Source organism: Salmo salar, chromosome 09, assembly GCF_965601325.2.
Source record: "Salmo salar chromosome 09, fSalSal1, whole genome shotgun sequence".
Lineage (NCBI taxonomy): Eukaryota > Metazoa > Chordata > Actinopteri > Salmoniformes > Salmonidae > Salmo > Salmo salar.
In genome coordinates, this window is record NC_138299.1 from 72,423,128 (window position 1) to 72,443,783 (window position 20,656).

Consider the following 20,656-nt stretch of genomic DNA (forward strand, 5'->3'; position numbering starts at 1 on the left):
TCTTTTGGTTAAGACTGCTGGTGTTTTGGTTCATGCTGCATTGTGTAATACCTAGTTGGTAGACTTGGCACGTCTGAATGATGGGTTACACTGAATGTGGGATAGTTTGACTTTGTGAGTGAATCATTGACTGTAGGTGCACATTTTTCTCTGAAGAAAAACGTATTCATGGTAATAGGTTATCTGCTCTATTGAAATACAGTAGTTAACGAGTGGCAATGACAGCAGCACCTAGAGTCTGGTTTAAGGTACTGAAGTCAAGAGAAACTAAGTCTCTTTCTCACACACCCTCATTCTTTAATTCAGTCAAACAGGCCTGTACTGACACGCACACACTCCCCGCTGACCCTGCTCTCTCCTGTTCACTTGGTTCTTCCTTCCCTTTATCTGTCTCCGACGGGATGGTGGGGAAATAGGTTGTCTGTGCTTCCATTGGAGTTTGGATGAGATGCTTAGTCCTTCGGTTTGAAGGGAAAATGTCTTACTGCTGATTGAATTTCACGTTTGCAAAATGATCTAAGGAAAGTATTCAGACCCCTTGACTTCTACGTTACAGCCATATTCTAAAATGTATTTTTTTATTTATTCCCCCCTCAACATACAATACCCCAAAATGACAAAGCAAAAGTAGGTTTTTAGAAATGTTTGCAAATGTATTAAACTGTCACATTTACATATGTGTTGAAGCACCTTTGGCAGCGATTACAGCCTCGGGTCTTCTTGGGTATGACAGTACAAGCTTGGCACACCTGTATTTGGGGAGTTTCTACCATTCTTCTCTGCAGATCCATTCAAGCTCTGTCAGGTTGGATGGGGAGTGTCGCTGCACAGCTATTTACAGATGTCACCAGAGATGTTCAAGTCCGGGCTCTGGCTGGGCCACTCAAGGACATTCAGAGACTTGTCCCGAAGCCACTCCTGCATTCTCTTGGCTGTGTGCTTTGGGTTAGTTGTCCTGTTGGAAGGTGAACCTTCGCCCTAGTCTGAGGTCCTGAGTGCTCTGGAGCAGGTTTTCATCAAGGATGGCTGTACTTCGCTCTGTTAATCTTTGCCTCCATCCAGACTAGTCTCACTCCCTGCTGCTGAAAAACATCACTACAGCATGATGCTGCCGCCACCATGCTCAACTGTAGGGATGGGGCCAGGTTTCTTCCAGACGTGACACTTGGCATTCAGGCCATAGAGTTCAATCTTGGTTTCATCAGACCAGAGAATCTTGTTTCTCATGGTCTGAGAGTCTTTAGGTTCCTTTTGGCAAACTCCAAGCAGGCTGTCATGTCTTTTACTGAGGAGTGGCTTCCGTCTGGCCATTCTACCATAAAGGCCTGATTGGTGGAGTGCTGCAGAGATGTTTGTCCTTCTGGAAGTGTCTCCCATCTCCACAGAGGAACTCTAGAGCTTTCTCAGAGTGACCTTTGGGTTCTTGGTCACTTCCCTGACCAAGGCCCTTCTCCACCGATTGCTCAGTTTGGCCGGGCGGCCAGCTCTAGGAAGAGCCTTGCTGGTTCCAAACATCTTCCATTTAAGAATGATGGAGGCCACTGTGTTCTGGGGACCTTCAATGCTGCAGAAATGTTTTGGTACCCTTCCCCAGATCTGTGCCTCGACACAATCCTGTCTCGGCGCTCTACGGACAATCCGTTCATCCTCATGACTTGGTTTTTGCTCTGACATGCACTGTCAACTGTGGGACCTTTTACATAGACGGGGGTGTGCCTTTCCAAATCATGTCCAATCAATTTGAATTTACCACAGGAGGACTCCAATCAAGTTGTAGAGACATCTCAAAGATGATCAATGTAAACAGGATGCACCTGAGCTCAATTTCAAGTCTCATAGCAAAAGGTCTGAATACTTATGTAAATAAGGTATTTATGTCTAAACTGGTTTTGCTCTGTCATTATGGGGTATTTTATTTCACCTTTATTTAACCAAGTAGGCTAGTTGAGAACAAGTTCTCATTTACAACTGCGACCTGGCCAAGATAAAGCAAAGCAGTGCGACACAAACAACAACACAGTTACACATGGAATAAATAAACATACAGTCAATAATACAATAGAAAAGTCTATATACAGTGTGTGCAAATGTAGTAAGATTAGGGAGGTAAGGCAAAAAATAGGCCACAGTGGAGAAATAATTACAATTTAGCAAATAAACACTGGAGTGATAGATCTGCAGAAGATGAATGTGCAAGTAGAGATACTGGGGTGCAAAGGAGCAAAATGAATAACAGTATGGGGATGAGGTAGTTGATGGGCTGTTTACAGATGGGCTATGTGCAGTGATCTGTGAGCTGCTCTGACAGCTGATGCTTAAAGTTAGTGAGGGAGATATGAGTCTCCAGCTTCAGTGATCTTTGCAGTTCGTTCCAGTCATTAGCAGCAGAGAACTGGAAGGAAAGGCGGCCAAACGAGGAATTGACTTTGGGGGTGACCAGTAAAATGTAACTGCTGGAGCGCGTGCTACGGGTGGGTGCTGCTATGGTGACCAGTGAGCTGAGATAAGGCGGGGTTTTACCTAGCAAAGACTTATAGATGACCTGGAGCCAGTGGGTTTGGCGACGAGTATGAAGCGAGGGCCAGCCAACGAGAGCATACAGGTCACAGTGGTGGTTAGTATATGGGGCTTTGGTGACAAAACGGCGGGCACTGTGATAGACTGCATCCAGTTTGCTGAGTAGAGTGTTGGAGGCTATTTTGTAAATGACATCGCCGAAGTCAAGGATCGGTAGGATAGTCAGTTTTACGAGGGTATGTTTGGCAGCATGAGTGAAGGATGCTTTGTGTCCCAGAACCAATGTATTGTGTGTCGATTGCTGAGGATTTTTATTTAATCCATTTTAGAATAAGGCTGTAAAGTAACAAAATGTGGAAAAAGTCTTAATTTTCTTCATTTAGCTCCCTGCTTCTAATTTCTCTTTCAGATGACAGTGTGGTAACCTAGGACTAAGGTTATGAAGATTCTATGCACAATGAGATTGGCGCCCCCTGCCAATGACAGTAGGACATTGTGGTAACATATGTATGCGAAAACATTGGGTGAATATTTGGATAAATGTATTCTAATGTATCAATGATTCAATGACTGAAATATGTGCATAAGAAAATATGTATGATGTTATACTTGCACAAAATTCAACATAAATATAGTTATAGCTGTGATGTATAGTTATATATAGTTATACCCAGTCATGTATTTTATTGCACATGTATTTTTTTCTTCATGATGTAACTGTGTGTGTGTGTGTGTGTGTGTGTGGTCGGTCATACAATGTTGTTTCTCGGTATGCTGTGTCAGTATGTAATGTGCTGAAATGTTAGTGTTGGTCTTTTCAGTGATGAGTGGTTGTCAGTCATCCAGTGTGGTTGTCAGTCATCCAGTGTGGTTGTCAGTCATCCAGTGTGGTTGTCAGTCCAGTAAAGCTTGTTATGTAATAGAATGTTGTGTGTGTGTGTGTGTGTGCTATTAGTGCGCCTCTTGTCTTTTATTCTCTCTTTTTCCTCATCTGTTGAAGAAACGTTTTTATTCTTTGGTTGGCAGGTGGCATTCAGAGACTTTTTGAATGGGATGGAACAACTATTGTCCCTCTTACTATATGTTCCCTTGTCCTTATGACAATGGCCTTACTATGTTCCGATATGATTGGTTTATGTACATAAGTTGTTCCCCATACTGGTCTTATGATAGGCTCTCTTGTTGACCCCATTTTGACATCCCAGCGAATAATGTTTCGCTCGCGTCAGTGGTCTCTACTGCCATAGGCGGTCACACCACGTGGGGCGCAGTTTAAACGGCTCTACAAACCATCTTTCGGAATGACATAACTTTTACCCAATCACAACATTCCTGTGTTGATTTATCCATGTGCTACTGGATGGCAGTGTAAATCTTGGGGCGGGTAGTGGTGTGTGTTTTATGCTCAGCTGAAAATGGCGGATCGAAGCAGATCGCTTTAACTTTATCGCACAATAACAAGGATAACAAACTACAAAGCTAAAAATATATAAGATGGATACAAAGTTCAGCGATAACTTCTAGATGCCGCGCTACAGGATAACGTACAGACCACAACAACCCAAGGAGTTATTTCTGTGGTAAAGTTATCTCAAAATAATACGTTAGCTATTTCCCGATTAGGAAGCTAACGTTAGCGCAATGATGGCTAACTAGCTAACGTTCCGTGAATGAAGACGCTAACGTAAGTTAGATCATTTTACCTACGTAAAGATAACCCACAAATGTAACTAACATTAAACGGTTATATTGTGCTGGGTATGTTGGCTAGGTAATGGTAGGTTATTAACTGATATTGCGTCCGAACAGAGCAGGACAACTAGACACTCATATGTATTCGGGGAAGTTAGCTAGCTAGCTAACAACAGTCTCTTGTAGCTAACGCGTTAGTATATGTATATAGCATAGCGTTGTAACTCGCTAACAGCCTCTGCTGCAAGTTGGTCAGTTCTGTAACATTATCCAATGATAACGATATAGTTAAATAACAGGTTTTCTTGCAAAAAAAGTGTAATTTGCATGTTACCGTTTTTGTCAACAATATTGATAACTAGCCAATGGTGGCTAGTTAACGTTTAGACAACTAACGTTATTTGATTGTTGTTGCTACTTGTTAGCTACAGTGACGTTAGTTAGCTAAATACATTTATTACCGTGTAGCCAGTTATTTAGTACTCAGCATTAACTTGCTATATCATAATATTCAGTCAGTTAGTATATTATAACGTTAGCCAAAATGTAGCTAACCTTTATCCTTGTCCCGATACTGTAGCTGGCGAACTCAATCCAAGCGCCAGAAGTTGAGGGTATTTTATATTCATATGCCAACAATTGGCCAATAGTTTAGCTCTCAAAAGCTGCTGTTAAATTAGTTAGCTGCTCAATTAACTTAGGCTGTTCATGGCATTGTGATTTCTCAACGATCTCATTCCTGTCTTAGGTCATGGAAGACCAGAACCCCCGTTACAGCAAGCGCTTGGTAAGTACAGTTTAATTAATAACTACGTGTTGGTGTGTTAGCTAAAATTGTTTTGCAAGTTGTATTTAGCTAGTTTCCCTTAAGAAAACGACTGTTGCATCGGTAACAAGCTAAATCAACGAGAGAGTGTTTTGGATCTGTTGACTTGACAATAGACTGGATGCGTGTCAGTGGGTTCAATGTAGGGTCAGGTTCAAGTTCACTGTTGTCTGACCTGATAGTGCTTGCTCATGTCGCTTTACGTTGCGTCGAGCTTTTTGTTACCATGCCCTGACTTAGACCCATTTAGGCTTTTCTAAAGGGTGTATTTAAAAAAAAGAATGAAAAAAAATTGGCCATTAAAAATAATCCACAGAATTATAGATAATGATGGAATGTTTGTGTGGATCTTAGAATGTATAGTTAGTCAAGATATAAGAATAGACCAGTCCAGCTGAGTTGCAGAGCAATAGGAAACAGCATGCGGGGTGTTTTGAGTAAAGATAATACCAGGCATAGCCCGGGTTTGGTGGAACAGGATGGGGGTGGGGTGTTGTGCTGGACCCATCTGTCTAGCCAAGATATGAGAGCAGTGGGTGAATGGAAGTAAGTGGGGTGGGGATAAGGCCATCCTTCTGTGATGCCCACGCAGACCATTGCGTGACTGAATGACTGATCCGCAAAATCTTTCTGTTATGAGTCTTTGTGCCTTTGAACAGGGTATGGTAGTAGGTTCCAGGTGCACCAGTCTTTGCAAAGCTGCTGGGTTTTTCCACACTCAATAGTTTCCTATGTGTATCTAGAATGGTCCACCACCCAAAGGACATCTAGCCAACTTGACACAACTGTGGAGTCAACATGGGCCAGCGTCCCTGTGGAACGCTTTCGACACCTTGTAGAGTCCATGCCCAGACGAATTGAGGCTGTTCACTCAACTCTATTAGGAAGGTGCTCCTAATATTTGGTATACTCAGTGTACGTTGGTGTGTTGCCCGATGTGAAATGGTTAGCTTGTTAGCAGTGCATGCTAGTAGCGTTCAATCGGCGACGTCCCTCGCTCGGAGACCTTAAAGGCAGTTGTTTCCATTGCGCTTCAAGGGCCACTGCTTTTGTTGAGAGATAGTTAACGATGCTTCTTGTGTGGCAGTTGTTATATATTCAGAGAGTCCCTGGTTCGAGCCAGTGTTGTGGCAAAGAGGGACAAAGGCAATACTGTTATATGTGCGTGGTCTTAGCAGAAATCATTCCAAGTGATAAAAGTAGTGCTGTGACGGTCTTGGAATTTGAGGTTACGGTAATTGGCCAGGCCAATGTACACGGTCACAATTCTGTTTACACACTTGTTTACATGGATATGCTTATTAATAAAACCTATTTGAAACAAGCCATTACACTTCATTATTATCATGGCATTTCATTATTATTATTCAGGTTATTACTTATTGTCCTTAATCAACAAATCTGTAGCATTTTTGTATTAACACAACATTAACAGAGTCAAAATAAAGATGCATACTTTCCTTGTCTGTTGGCTTTTCTGCATATATATTTATTTATTTTGATACAGATCCTATTTCGATGCAGAATACAATTCAATTCAATCGAAGTCCAATGGGTTTTCCCCGAAACATTCGCATTACGTTACAAACCCTGTTGCTGCGGTCATTCGATGGCAGTGGCATATGTTCTTCAAAGAGAGGATGCAGTAATGAGAGAAATAATGTAGCCCGAGCTACTGAAAACAGGCCTTTTACAAGATTCAATAATGACAGGAGCATTTGATTCTTATGAAAGAGATGGAGTCTGGACAGTAGTTTCTGAAAAGTAGCCTATCGGCCTATAGAGAGAATCAGCAAACTCACGCACACCCTCGTAAAAGCACCTGTCAAAGCCACCAGCATATGTCAGACACAAGCAAATATTTCTCCTTTCCTTAAAACGTATTAAAAAACCTAGGCCTACCTTAGGCTTTCGGAAAGTACGTTATAAGATAATGTATTGACAAGGAAAGTGTGAAGTGGACAACGGAGTTGTAGTATGAAGATGAAATTGACAATCATTAAAATAGAAAAAATGCACTATAAAATGTCCATAGCCTATTTATCACGACGATGATTATCAAAGGGGGGAGAGAGTTGGAAAGATTTTTCAAATACTGTGAGGAACTGTTTTGATTTGAATTTGAATGACTTAATGTGTGAGGGGAAGAAAAAATTACTGAAACCCAGCTGGGCACTTTTCTACATTTGACATTTGCTATGCGTGCTCAGGCACTCGAAGTGCCCTAGCCTGTAGCGCTCTACACCCCCACGCATCTCGTGAATTAGCTGCCTGAGCATCAAAGGCCAGTTGGAAAGAGGATGAGATATAGACCGTTTAATAGACAGATTATGTTAGCAAAACAATTGCTTATAATCATTAGTAAACACTCCAGCTATTAGGATCTACATGCAAATATATATATATATTTTAGATACCCTAAAATAAATGTAGGACTATTTAAACGGTTTTGACAGTTATTTTATTTTCATGGTGGTCTTCGTCCACAACCGTCAGTTACACGGTTATACAATTACCATCCCTGGATACGAGTTGAGTTTCTGCTTTGTGTCACTAGCGTACGGGGACGCGGCGGCGCTACCTCGATGACGGGATCTCGGACGATGAGATTGAGGGGAAGAGGACCTTTGACCTGGATGAGAAGCTGCAGAGTGACCGGTTCAACTCTAACCTGGTTAAACACATGGAGGGAAAAGGTCAGGGGTCAAACCACGCTATGATATCCCTTACAGAGGCGTTAACCCAGTTCCTCCTATGTTATGATCTTGACCTGGAAAAACCTTGTTTGCTTTGTAATCTGGCCAAAAACCTTGGCCCTAATTATGGTTCTACTACTTTGATTACTTTTGGTGTGCCTGTCCTGCATTGTTGAGGGTAACGTGTGTTTCTTTGCAGACTTCACGTTCGAGTACATCCAGAGGGAGGGGCTGAGAGACCCTCTGATCTTTGAGAAAAAAGACGGCCTCGGCTTAGAGTAGGTCACTCTTTGTCTTCTAATTATCTAGCCCACCTCCTCCTCTGCAGATCTGTGGGAGATGGAAATATAACTGCTGGCTCACTCTGATTCTACAGCTTTATTTAACTACCTCCTCTTGCTCTCTCTCGCTCTCTCTCCCCCCCTCTATCTTATTCTGTCAGGATGCCGGACTCTGATTTCAGTGTGAGTGACGTCAACCTGTTTGTAGGTAAGGCCCAAACTATGAACACTCTTATGAACTCATGGCTGCTGATTTCATCTGATTTTTGAAACAGTGCTGCAGGGCCTGTAAGTAATTCTCCCTGCCCTTTGCCTGTCCCCTTCTGTCATAGGCAGTCGGAGGATGGTCGACGTTATGGATGTTACTACTCAGAAGGGCATCGAGATGTCCATGGCCCAATGGCGGCGGTACTACGAGACCCCGCCCTCGGAGCGAGATAAGCTCTATAACGTCATCAGCCTGGAGTTCAGTCACACCAAGCTGGAGAACCTGGTGAAACGACCCGCCTCGGTAAGACGGGCGCGGGCACACACACACAAACCAGTAGTGCTGAGCGAGTACCCAACATTATATACACTGCTGTTCAAAAGTTTGGGGTCACTTAGAAATGTCCTTGTTTTTGAAAGAAAATCACTTTTTTTTGTCCATTTTAAAATAACATTAAAAGTTGTAAATGACTATTGTAGCTGGAAACGGCGGATTTTTCTTTCTTTGTTTATGGAATATCTACATTGGCGTACAGAGGCCCATTATCAGCAACCATCACTCCTGTGTTCCAATGGCACGTTGTGTTAGCTAATCCAAGTTTATCATTTTAAAAGGCTTATTGATCATTAGAAAACCCTTTTGCAATTATGTTAGCACAGCTGAAAACTGTTGTCCTGTTTAAAGAAGCCATAAAACTGGCCTTCTTTAGACTAGTTGAGTATCTGGAGCATCAGCATTTGTGCGATCAAACCCACAAATGCTGATGCTCCGTATGTGTATATTCCATTAAATATCACCCGTTTCCAGCTACAAAAGTCATTTACAACATTAACAATGTCTACACTGTGTTTCTGATCAATTTGATGTTATTTTAATGGACAAAAAGTGCTTTTCTTTCAAAAACAAGGACATTTCTAAGTGACCCCAAATGTTTGAACGGTAGTGTATATTTTTTCAGTTATTAAATATCTAAATTACCGACTTCTGTTCAATTACTTTAATTCCATTTCCTTTTTTTCTAAGCCCAACTCGCTGTTTAATTCACGAAAGAAATCAAGTCCAGAACTATGTGGGATGCTGGACTGAAGGGAGTTGGGGTTTTCATTAAGCAAATATTCCATCTAATTCAGCACAGAACCCTGGAATATGACTACAGTGTCCATAATCCATTTCGCTTGTTTTTTTCCTGGCTCGAACAGAGGGGAAGAGGCGAACAGTTTCACTCTCGCCAAAACCTGTCCAAAATAAGCCCAATGCGTTTTGGACCTAAGCTTGTTGCCTTTGGGACAACGACTCCCATTGTTAGGGCGGAGACATGAGTATCTCCTCATTATATTCAGATCTCTGGACAGATACACGTTTACACCTGCTACGTTATGTTAGATATACACAGACCGTATGAGAGAGGAATGTACACAACACAATGAGGAGAGAGACAGAACTGTTCCGGAACAGTTCTATCTTATCTACTTTGAAGAACTAGTAGGATGACTGAAGACAGTACAGTATGGAGGAGAACATAATGTTAGATGGCCTGGCTGGCTGACTGCTCCTGGCTGACTGCTCCTGGCTGAGCAGAGAAAGAGATGAGGACGTCAAGGAATGAGAAATAATAAAGTCATCAAATAAAAACTAAGTAATAAACACAACTGAAATATTCTATTTCATAGTCATTTCCTATTTTTCTATTGATGTCTATGCAATGTGGATCTGATCAGAGGCAAGGTGAAATTTCAGTTTTGGCAATTGAATGTTCACTATTTTCGGCTTTGGAATTTCCATTAAAAACCTCATCACTGTAGTGTCATTATTTCATAATGGATTTAATGTTTAAAAAAATAATCAAAGTCGAAAAATTGTGATAATCTTTAAACAGTCGAAGCAAAACCGAACCGACCTCGAAGCACTAATCACTCAGTACTACAAACCAGAAAACCTTGTCAAACACCAAACAATCACATAGCAAGTTCAGGTGTCTGACCATTGTAAACACTGGGCTATCACTTCCCCAGAGCCCTGGACAGTCAGTGGTGCATGTCCCTGCTGACCTTCCCTCCCTCTCCCCAGGTGGATTTGATCGACTGGGTGGACAACATGTGGCCAAGGCACCTGAAGGAGAGACAGAGAGACTCAACCAACTCCATCATAGACATGCAGTATCCCAAAGTGCAGAAGTGAGTCCCGAACTTCCACCTTTACATGGCCTTCATTCCACATGTACTCAACCACTTTATTTTAAAATGTAACAATGCGGTGTTTGTGCGTGGAGCGTGAGTTCATTTAACACACGTCTTTGTTTTTATTGCTGGGTGATGTACGGTGTAAAGATGTATATTCCTTCAGGTACTGTCTGATGAGTGTCCAGGGCTGCTTCACAGACTTCCACGTTGACTTTGGTGGTACGTCGGTCTGGTACCACATCCTGCGGGGGGGCAAGGTGAGACGACACCCAGGAGAACTAGAGCCTTGGATGTGTCACATTTTGAATCGCCACAGACTTCATTAGAAGACAATTTATCCCTGACCAAGATGGCTGCCATTTGTCAGCACATTCTAGAGTTATGAACGTTTAGGACATAGGCCATTCTAGTATTTTATTGCATCTTTATGGCTATCCCAATCTTGACCTCTGACCTCCTCCTGTAGGTGTTCTGGCTGATCCCACCCACACCCCAGAACCTGGAGCTGTATGAAGACTGGGTGTTGTCAGGGAAACAAGGGGACATCTTCCTGGGAGACAAGGCTCGGGACTGTCAGAGGATTGAGCTGAAGCAGGGCTATACCTTCATGATCCCCTCCGGTACGTACACACACACACTGATACACACGGTACCTTTTTGTTCCCCCATCTAACCTCCACCACTGTTGACGTCTAGGTTGGATCCATGCTGTGTACACCCCTGAGGACACGCTGGTGTTTGGGGGAAACTTCCTCCACAGCTTCAACATCCCCATGCAGCTCAACATCTACAACATCGAGGACCGCACACGAGTGAGTACACTACCGCACACGAGTGAGTACACTACCGCACACGAGTGAGTACACTACCGCACACGAGTGAGTACACTACCGCACACCCGTCACAGAGAACTCCACTGCACATGCACGAGTACTGCTCACTGAGGGTGGGGGACTGACTATTAATTGTTGACTACAGGTGAGAGTAGTCCCTTCAATATCTCATGTGTTCTGCTGTCCAGGTCCCGGCTAAGTTCCGATACCCCTTCTACTATGAGATGTGTTGGTACGTGCTGGAGAGATACCTCTACTGTCTGACCAACACCTCTCACCTCACCCCTGAGTTCCAGAAGCACTCGCTCGGTGTTGGTGAGTGTACACACACACGCACAACAATTTATATTTTTCTGTCTCTCATTTCCGCTCTCTTCTCATTTTAATCCCTCTGTTTTTGTCCCTCCCTCTCAGGTCTGACTCGTGTCTCCTCGGAGAACAAACTCAACGGCCATGCGAAAAACGGCACGTCGGAGGAGGAGGAGGACGGAGACGACGATGAGGAAGGAAAGGAGGAGGAAAGGGAGAGCAAGGTCAAAATGGAAGAGAGCAACGAGGATGTCTCCCCCGCTCCGGGTGCCACTAAGCTGGGGGTGAGGGTAAACCTGACCCCCCTGGAGCTGGAGGGGCTGTGGAACCTGCTGGGAAAGCTGGAGGAGCTGCCAGCCCACAAGAAGTGTGTCCCCGCAGGTATCCGCAACGCCCCCGCCCTGCTCCACGACATACGGGTGGGTACAAGGCACCAGTCTAGAATATAATATTATCATGTATCCCTTTTAGCAGATGCTTTCACCTCAAGTCATTTACAGTAGTGTGTACATAAAGGAAACTGCCAAAATAAAGGAACCGTCAACATGGTCTTAGGCCAATTCCCACGAGCGTAAAGGCTTATGTGGATGGGGCTAAATTTGAAATGTTTCTTACAGAAGAAATATGAAATGCATAACCATGGTAGCAATTGAAAGGGAATAGTTTGGGGATTATGGGGAAAAAGTATTTGACCAAAGTTGAGGACACAACAGTTTATCGGACAGAAGACTGAATCCAAACATTTTGTACATTTTACATTTACTGTACTTTTCAATGCATTTGGTTGATAATGAAATCTAAAAATATTCTGGATACATTCAGTAACATAAAAATATTCCTAGAAAAGGTGGGGTAGGTGCAACAAGACAAAAGAAATGACAAGGGTTTGAGTGAGAGGACTAACTGGAGTCTCCAAGTGTCCATACCTCTCCAGAGTGTGTACAGTTCCTAAGTCATTTCAATGCACTTTTAGGACTCAAAGAACACTCAAAGAAGTGTCTTCGACTATAAGGTGTTTTTTTTAGTGTTCCTAGATGTGCCCTTGAGGAACTAGAACAAGTACACTTGCAGATGTTTTGTTTGGAACACAACCCTGCATCCCCTCCAATTGTTTACGCAATCCCAAAATGTTCCCATTTTATCAATTGCAATCTGGATCAGGTGGGCATCATTTGAAAGCTTTTTCTATTGCCAACATGACTAGCCATGTTATAAAGTACAGTCTTAGTGTTAGGCCTTCACAAGACAGTTCTGAGGAACGGGTTGTACTTTTGGTGCGGATAGAAAGGAGGTTTGGGTGCATTCTGGTGCGTGTTCCACTGCAAATTTTCCTCACAATAGACAGTCTCATTCTATTCAGAACAACTCTGGATATGACGCCATGTAATCTTGTAATTGTCCATCAAACACAGTGATCATAAACGTTTACATGAGTTTTATGATATGGAAATGTGAAGTGCAGGCTTGCTGGTATGAATAATAAAATCCTCAACGTATCATCTTTCAAAATACATCAAACCCTTTTAATTTACAGCATTTCCCTCACTCTGACAAATTTTGCAAAAGTTTCCCCATTACTAGGAAGGATGGGAACAACTTCTTGTCGCGTGCGATACCCAAGTTCAGAACGTCTGTCAGTCAACACCCATTCAGCGCTGTGAAGCACAGAGCCTGAGCTCTGACATCGTTTAGAGCACGTTACTGTACTGCCAGTACGTTCCAATTTAGACACTTATCACTGCCCAAACCATCCTACAAAGGTGGTTTGAAATGTGGCTTGAAATATCTGATTACGTACCTTCTCCGGAATACAATCTGGTTTCAGAGCTGGTCATGGGTGCACCTCAGCCACGCTCAAGGTCCTAAACGACATCATAACCGCCATCGATAAGAGACATTACTGTGCAGCCGTATTCATCGACCTGGCCAAGGCTTTCGACTCTGTCAATCACCACATTCTTATTGGCAGACTCGACAGCCTTGGTTTCTCAAATGACTGCCTCGCCTGGTTTACCAACTACTTCTCAGACAGTTCACTGTGTCAAATCGGAGGGCCTGTTGTCCGGACCTCTGGTAGTGTCTATGGGGGTGCCACAGAGTTAAATTTTCTGTCCGACTCTTTTCTCTGTATATATCAATGATGTTGCTCTTGCTGCTGGCGGTTCTCTGATCCACCTCTACGCAGACGACACCATTCTGTATACTTCTGGCCCTTCTTTGGACACTGTGTTAACTAACCTCCAGACGAGCTTCAATGCCATACAACTCTCCTTCCGTGGCTGTTCAACTGCTCTTAAACGCTGGTAAAACTAAATGCATGCTATTCAATCGATCACTGCCCGCACCTGCTCGCCTGTCCAGCATCACTACTCTGGACAGTTCTGACTTAGAATACGTGGACAACTACAAATACCTGGGTGTCTGGTTAGACTGTAAACTCTCCTTCCAGACTCACATTAAGCATCTCCAATCCAAAATTACATCTAGAATCGGCTTCCTATATCGCAACAAAGCATCCTTCACTCATGCTGCCAAACATACCCTCGTAAAACTGACTATCCTACCGATCCTCGACTTCGGTGATGTCATCTATAAAATAGCCTCCAACACTCTACTCAACAAACTGGATGCAGTCTATCACAGTGCCATCCGTTTTGTCACCAAAACCCCATACACTACCCACCACTGCGACCTGTATGCTCTCGTTGGTTGGCCCTCGCTTCATACTCGTCGCCAAACCGACTGGCTCCAGGTCATCTACAAGACCCTGCTAGGTAAAGCCCCGCCTTATCTCAGCTCACTGGTCACCATAGCAGCACCCACCCGTAGCACGCGCTCCAGCAGGTATATCTCACTGGTCACCCCCAAAGCCAATTCCTCGTTTGGCCGCCTTTCCTTCCAGTTCTCTGCTGCCAATGACTGGAACGAACTGCAAAGATCACTGAAGCTGGAGACTCTTACCTCCCTCACTAGCTTTAAGCACCAGCTGTCAGAGCAGCTCACAGATCACTGCACCTGTACATAGCTCATCTGTAAATAGTCCATCTATCTACCTACCTCATCCCCATACTGTATTTATTTATTTATCTTGCTCCTTTGCACCCCAGTATCTCTACTTTCACATTCATCTTCTGCACATCTACCATTCCAGTGTTTAATTGCTAAATTGTAATTACTTCACCACCATGGCCTATTTATTGCCTTAACTTACCTCATTTGCACTCACTGTATATAGACTTTCTTTCTACTGTATTATTGACTGTATGTTTTGTTTATTCCATGTGTAACTCTGTGTTGTTGTATGTGTCGAATTGCTACACTTTATCTTGGCCAGGTCACAGTTGCAAATGAGAACTTGTTCTCAAGTAGCCTAACTGGTGGAAAAAAAAGTACATGTACTTTTTTTGGCTGTTCAGAAAGCAGGTAAAAGTCTGTATCCATCTGGCTGTATCCATCTGGCTGTATCCATCTGTACGTCTTTCAATCAATAGTCTTGACTTGACCTTTTTACGTGGCTTGTATCCTGTTTAGGCTCTTCTGGAAGACCACCGCAACGACGACCCCAAGCTGTCTTACACTGGGAAGCCCATCGTCAAGTGGCCCAAGAGGGTGAGCCAAGAGGGCACGTGCCTCTCGTACGCACACGTTCAAACACTCACCTGACATGCACGCGCGAGTACATGTGTTTAGTCACAGCAGACGTCTCAACTTTCCTCCTTTCTGCTCCCACCTTCCCCGGCCAGCCGTCGTGGTACCAGCCCCCTTCCCCCTCGCCGATGGACCGCCCGCGCCCGGCCACGCCCCACAAGCCCGCGGTCCCGCGCCAGGCCAGGCCCGCCGCCTCCATCTCGGCCCTGAGGCGGCGGCGCGTGCGCTGCAAACGCTGTGCGGCCTGCCAGAGGAAGGAGTGCGGCGAATGCAACTTCTGCAGAGACATGAGGAGGTTCGGAGGACCCGGGCGCATGAAGAAGGGCTGCATGATGCGGCAGTGTCTCGCTGTAAGTATCCAGTGCACGCCTTCACGCCCTGTGTGTGTGTGTATAGCATGTTGACCATTGTCTCTCCCCGTCTCCAGCCTGGCCTGCCCAACTCGGCGGTGTGTGTTCTCTGTGGAGAGGGTCAGGGGAAGCAGGAGCTGGTGGACGCTAGTCCTTCCTCCACAACCCTGATGGAATGCTCCAACTGTGCTCAGATCGCCCACCCCGACTGCATCAAGGTGACCAGGCCTCGCACCAGCACGTGGATATACCTGTACTACAGTGTACACTGAAAAATCCCTCTTATGCAGCATGTACTTCCAATACATATTTTCTTTCGTATTCGACACGAAGAGGTCCCGAACTCATATGGCCCTTGAGGATGACGACGGTGTTCTAGGGGTTCATAACAGTCCTCTGTGTGTATGTCAGGTGTTTATAGCTTTTCATTGTCCTCTCTCAGGTGCCAGGGGAGGGCAGAATCAACAAGGACCTGCCCAGCTGCTGGGAGTGTCCCAAATGTTACCAGGACAAAGATGGCTCCTCATCACAGGTATCCCATCATTTCTTTATTGGCATGGGGAACATATGTTCATTAACCAAAGTGAAACCAACAGTCAACATTCAATTCGCAAAAGTTTCAAAGGAATAGACGTTTAAAATGTCAGATTACAGAGTGAGAGGCACGTGTCTCTCTCTCGCTCTGTCTCTCTCTGTCTCTCTGTCTCTCTCGCTGTCTCTCTCTGGCTCTCTGTCTCTCTGTCTCGCTCTGTCGCTCTCTCTGTCTCGCTCTCTCTGTCTCGCTCTGTCGCTCTCTCTGTCGCTCTCTCTGTCGCTCTCTCTGTCGCTCTCTCTGTCGCTCTCTCTGTCGCTCTCTCTGTCGCTCTCTCTGTCGCTCTCTCTGTCGCTCTCTCTGTCGCTCTCTGTCTCGCTCTCTCTGTCGCTCTCTCTGTCGCTCTCTCTGTCGCTCTCTCTGTCGCTCTCTCTGTCGCTCTCTCTGTCTCGCTCTCTGTCGCTCTCTCTGTCTCGCTCTCTGTCTCGCTCTCTGTCTCGCTCTCTGTCTCGCTCTCTGTCTCGCTCTCTGTCTCGCTCTCTGTCTCGCTCTCTGTCTCGCTCTCTGTCTCGCTCTCTGTCTCTCGCTCTCTGTCTCTCGCTCTCTGTCTCTCGCTCTCTGTCTCTCGCTCTCTGTCTCTCGCTCTCTGTCTCTCGCTCTCTGTCTCTCGCTCTCTGTCTCTCGCTCTCTGTCTCTCGCTCTCGCTCTGCGCGTGGCGCTCGCTCTCTCTCGCTCTGCGCGCGTGTGGCGCTCGCTCTCTCTCGCTCTGCGCGCGTGTGGCGCTCGCTCTCTCTCGCTCTGCGCGCGTGTGGCGCTCGCTCTCTCTCGCTCTGCGCGCGTGTGGCGCTCGCTCTCTCTCGCTCTGCGCGCGTGTGGCGCTCGCTCTCTCTCGCTCTGCGCGCGTGTGGCGCTCGCTCTCTCTCGCTCTGCGCGCGTGTGGCGCTCGCTCTCTCTCGCTCTGCGCGCGTGTGGCGCTCGCTCTCTCTCGCTCTGCGCGCGTGTGGCGCTCTGTCTCGCTCTGCGCGCGTGTGGCGCTCTCTCTCGCTCTGCGTGCGTGTGGCGCTCTCTCTCGCTCTCTCTCGCTCTGCGTGCGTGTGGCGCTCGCTCTGCGTGCATGTGGCGCTCTCTCTCTCGCTCTGCGTGCGTGTGGCGCTCTCTCTCTCTCTCTCTCGCTCTGCGTGCGTGTGGCGCTCGCTCTGCGTGCATGTGGCGCTCTCTCTCTCGCTCTGCGTGCGTGTGGCGCTCTCTCTCTCTCTCTCTCGCTCTGCGTGCGTGTGGCGCTCGCTCTGCGTGCATGTGGCGCTCTCTCTCTCGCTCTGCGTGCGTGTGGCGCTCTCTCTCTCGCTCTGCGTGCGTGTGGCGCTCTCTCGCTCTGCGTGCGTGTGGCGCTCTCGCTCTGCGTGCGTTTGGGTCTCTCTCTCGCTCTGCGTGCGTTTTGGGCTCTCTCTCGCTCTGCGTGCGTGTGTGCGCTCTCTCTCTCTCGCTCTGCGTGCGTTTGGCGCGCTCTCTCTCTCGCTCTGCGTGCGTGTTGGGCGCTCTCTCTCTCCTCTCTCTCTGCGTGCGTGTGGCGCTCTCTCTCTCGCTCTGCGTGCGTGTGGCGCTCTCTCTCTCTCTCGCTCTGCGTGCGTGTGGCGCTCTCTCTCTCTCGCTCTGCGTGCGTTTGGGGCTCTCTCTCTCGCTCTGCGTGCGTTTTGGGCTCTCTCTCTCTCTCTGCGTGCGTGTGGCGCTCTCTCTCTCGCTCTGCGTGCGTGTGGCGCTCTCTCTCTCTCTCGCTCTGCGTGCGTGTGGCGCTCTCTCTCTCGCTCTGCGTGCGTGTGGCGCTCTCTCTCTCGCTCTGCGTGCGTGTGGGCGCTCTCTCTCTCGCTCTGCGTGCGTGTGGCGCTCTCTTTCTCTCGCTCTGCGTGCGTGTGGCGCTCTCTCTCTCTCTCGCTCTGCGTGCGTGTGGCGCTCTCTCTCTCTCGCTCTGCGTGCGTGTGGCGCTCTCTCGCTCTGCGTGCGTGTGGCGCTCTCTCTCTCTCGCTCTGCGTGCGTGTGGCGCTCTCTCTCTCTCTCGCTCTGCGTGCGTGTGGCGCTCTCTCGCTCTGCGTGCGTGTGGCGCTCTCTCTCGCTCTGCGTGCGTGTGGCGCTCTCTCTCGCTCTGCGTGCGTGTGGCGCTCTCTCTCGCTCTGCGTGCGTGTGGCGCTCTCTCTCTCGCTCTGCGTGCGTGTGGCGCTCTCTCTCTCTCGCTCTGCGTGCGTGTGGCGCTCTCTCTCGCTCTGCGTGCGTGTGGCGCTCTCTCTCGCTCTGCGTGCGTGTGGCGCTCTCTCTCGCTCTGCGTGCGTGTGGCGCTCTCTCTCGCTCTGCGTGCGTGTGGCGCTCTCTCTCTGCTCTGCGTGCGTGTGGCGCTCTCTCTCTCGCTCTGTGCGCGTGTGGCGCTCTCTCGCTCTCTCTCTCGCTCTGCGTGCGTGTGGCGCTCTCTCTCTCTCTCTCTCGCTCTGCGTGCGTGTGGCGCTCTCCCTCTCTCTCGCTCTGCGTGCGTGTGGCGCTCTCTCTCGCTCTGCGTGCGTGTGGCGCTCTCTCTCTCTCGCTCTGCGTGCGTGTGGCGCTCTCTCTCGCTCTGCGTGCGTGTGGCGCTCTCTCGCTCGCGCGTGTGGCGCTCTCTCTCGCTCTGCGTGCGTGTGGCGCTCTCTCTCTCGCTCTGCGTGCGTGTGGCGCTCTCTCTCTCTCGCTCTGCGTGCGTGTGGCGCTCTCTCTCTCTCTCTCGCTCTGCGTGCGTGTGGCGCCTCTCTCTCGCTCTGCGTGCGTGTGGCGCCTCTCTCTCGCTCTGCGTGCGTGTGGCGCTCTCTCTCGCTCTGCGTGCGTGTGGCGCTCTCTCTCGCTCTGCGTGCGTGTGGCGCTCTCTCTCGCTCTGCGTGCGTGTGGCGCTCTCTCTCTCTCTCTCTCGCTCTGCGTGCGTGTGGCGCCTCTCTCTCTCTCGCTCTGCGTGCGTGTGGCGCTCTCTCTCTCTCGCTCTGCGTGCGTGTGGCGCTCTCTCTCTCTCGCTCTGCGTGCGTGTGGCGCTCTCTCTCTCTCGCTCTGCGTGCGTGTGGCGCTCTCTCTCTCTCTCTCGCTCTGCGTGCGTGTGGCGCTCTCTCTCTCGCTCTGCGTGCGTGTGGCGCTCTCCTCTCTCTCGCTCTGCGTGCGTGTGGCGCTCTCTCTCTCTCGCTCTGCGTGCGTGTGGCGCTCTCTCTCGCTCTGTGCGTGTGGCGCCCCCCTCTCGCTCTGCGTGCGTGTGGCGCTCTCTCTCTCTCGCTCTGCGTGCGTGTGGCGCTCTCTCTCTCGCTCTGCGTGCGTGTGGCGCTCTCTCTCGCTCTGCGTGCGTGTGGCGCTCTCTCTCGCTCTGCGTGCGTGTGGCGCTCTCTCTCGCTCTGCGTGCGTGTGGCGCTCTCTCTCTCTCTCTCTCGCTCTGCGTGCGTGTGGCGCTCTCTCTCTCGCTCTGCGTGCGTGTGGCGCTCTCTCTCTCGCTCTGCGTGCGTGTGGCGCTCTCTCTCTCGCTCTGCGTGCGTGTGGCGCTCTCTCTCTCTCGCTCTGCGTGCGTGTGGCGCCTCTCTCTCTCTCGCTCTGCGTGCGTGTGGCGTCTCTCTCTCTCGCTCTGCGTGCGTGTGGCGCTCTCTCTCTCGCTCTGCGTGCGTGTGGCGCTCTCCTCTCTCGCTCTGCGTGCGTGTGGCGCTCTCTCTCTCGCTCTGCGTGCGTGTGGCGCTCTCTCTCTCTCTCTCTCGCTCTGCGTGCGTGTGGCGCTCTCTCTCTCTCTCTCTCTCTCTCGCTCTGCGTGCGTGTGGCGCTCTCTCTCTCTCTCGCTCTGCGTGCGTGTGGCGCTCTCTCTCTCTCGCTCTGCGTGCGTGTGGCGCTCTCTCTCGCTCTGCGTGCGTGTGGCGCTCTCTCTCGCTCTGCGTGCGTGTGGCGCCTCTCTCTCTCGCTCTGCGTGCGTGTGGCGCTCTCCTCTCGCTCTGCGTGCGTGTGGCGCTCTCTCTCGCTCTGCGTGCGTGTGGCGCTCTCTCTCGCTCTGCGTGCGTGTGGCGCTCTCTCTCGCTCTCTCTCGCTCCTCTCGTGCGTGCGTGTGGCGCTCTCTCTCTCTCGCTCTGCGTGCGTGTGGCGCTCTCTCTCTCTCGCTCTGCGTGCGTGTGGCGCTCTCCTCTCTCTCGCTCTGCGTGCGTGTGGCGCTCTCTCTCTCTCTCGCTCTGCGTGCGTGTGGCGCTCTCTCTCTCGCTCTGCGTGCGTGTGGCGCTCTCTCTCTCTCGCTCTGCGTGCGTGTGGCGCTCTCTCTCTCGCTCTGCGTGGCGCTCTCTCTCTCGCTCGCGTGCTGGCGCTCTCTCTCTCGCTCTGCGTGCGTGTGGCGCTCTCTCTCTCTCTCGCTCTGCGTGCGTGTGGCGCTCTCTCTCTCTCTCTCTCGCTCTGCGTGCGTGTGGCGCCTCTCTCTCTCTCTCTCTCGCTCTGCGTGCGTGTGGCGCTCTCCTCTCTCGCTCTGCGTGCGTGTGGCGCCTCTCTCTCTCTCTCGCTCTGCGTGCGTGTGGCGCTCTCTCTCTCTCTCTCTCGCTCTGCGTGCGTGTGGCGCTCTCTCTCGCTCTG

General features: G+C 48.7%; 1 protein-coding gene across 1 annotated transcript in view; it reads left to right on the top strand.

The window, feature by feature from the left end:
- Window positions 1-3,889: 3,889 nt before the first annotated feature.
- Window positions 3,890-20,656, top strand: part of LOC106611679 (lysine-specific demethylase 2A) — a 37,102-nt gene continuing 20,335 nt past the window's right edge. The window contains exons 1-16 of the mRNA XM_014212126.3: window positions 3,890-4,201; window positions 4,958-4,996; window positions 7,593-7,731; window positions 7,931-8,009; window positions 8,174-8,220; window positions 8,345-8,523; window positions 10,288-10,394; window positions 10,564-10,657; window positions 10,867-11,020; window positions 11,097-11,212; window positions 11,422-11,548; window positions 11,648-11,961; window positions 15,074-15,151; window positions 15,286-15,540; window positions 15,618-15,758; window positions 15,983-16,072. Of these exons, the coding sequence (XP_014067601.1) occupies window positions 4,961-4,996; window positions 7,593-7,731; window positions 7,931-8,009; window positions 8,174-8,220; window positions 8,345-8,523; window positions 10,288-10,394; window positions 10,564-10,657; window positions 10,867-11,020; window positions 11,097-11,212; window positions 11,422-11,548; window positions 11,648-11,961; window positions 15,074-15,151; window positions 15,286-15,540; window positions 15,618-15,758; window positions 15,983-16,072 (1,956 nt within the window). The 5' untranslated portion in view covers window positions 3,890-4,201; window positions 4,958-4,960. The remainder of the gene's footprint in view (window positions 4,202-4,957; window positions 4,997-7,592; window positions 7,732-7,930; window positions 8,010-8,173; window positions 8,221-8,344; window positions 8,524-10,287; window positions 10,395-10,563; window positions 10,658-10,866; window positions 11,021-11,096; window positions 11,213-11,421; window positions 11,549-11,647; window positions 11,962-15,073; window positions 15,152-15,285; window positions 15,541-15,617; window positions 15,759-15,982; window positions 16,073-20,656) is intronic.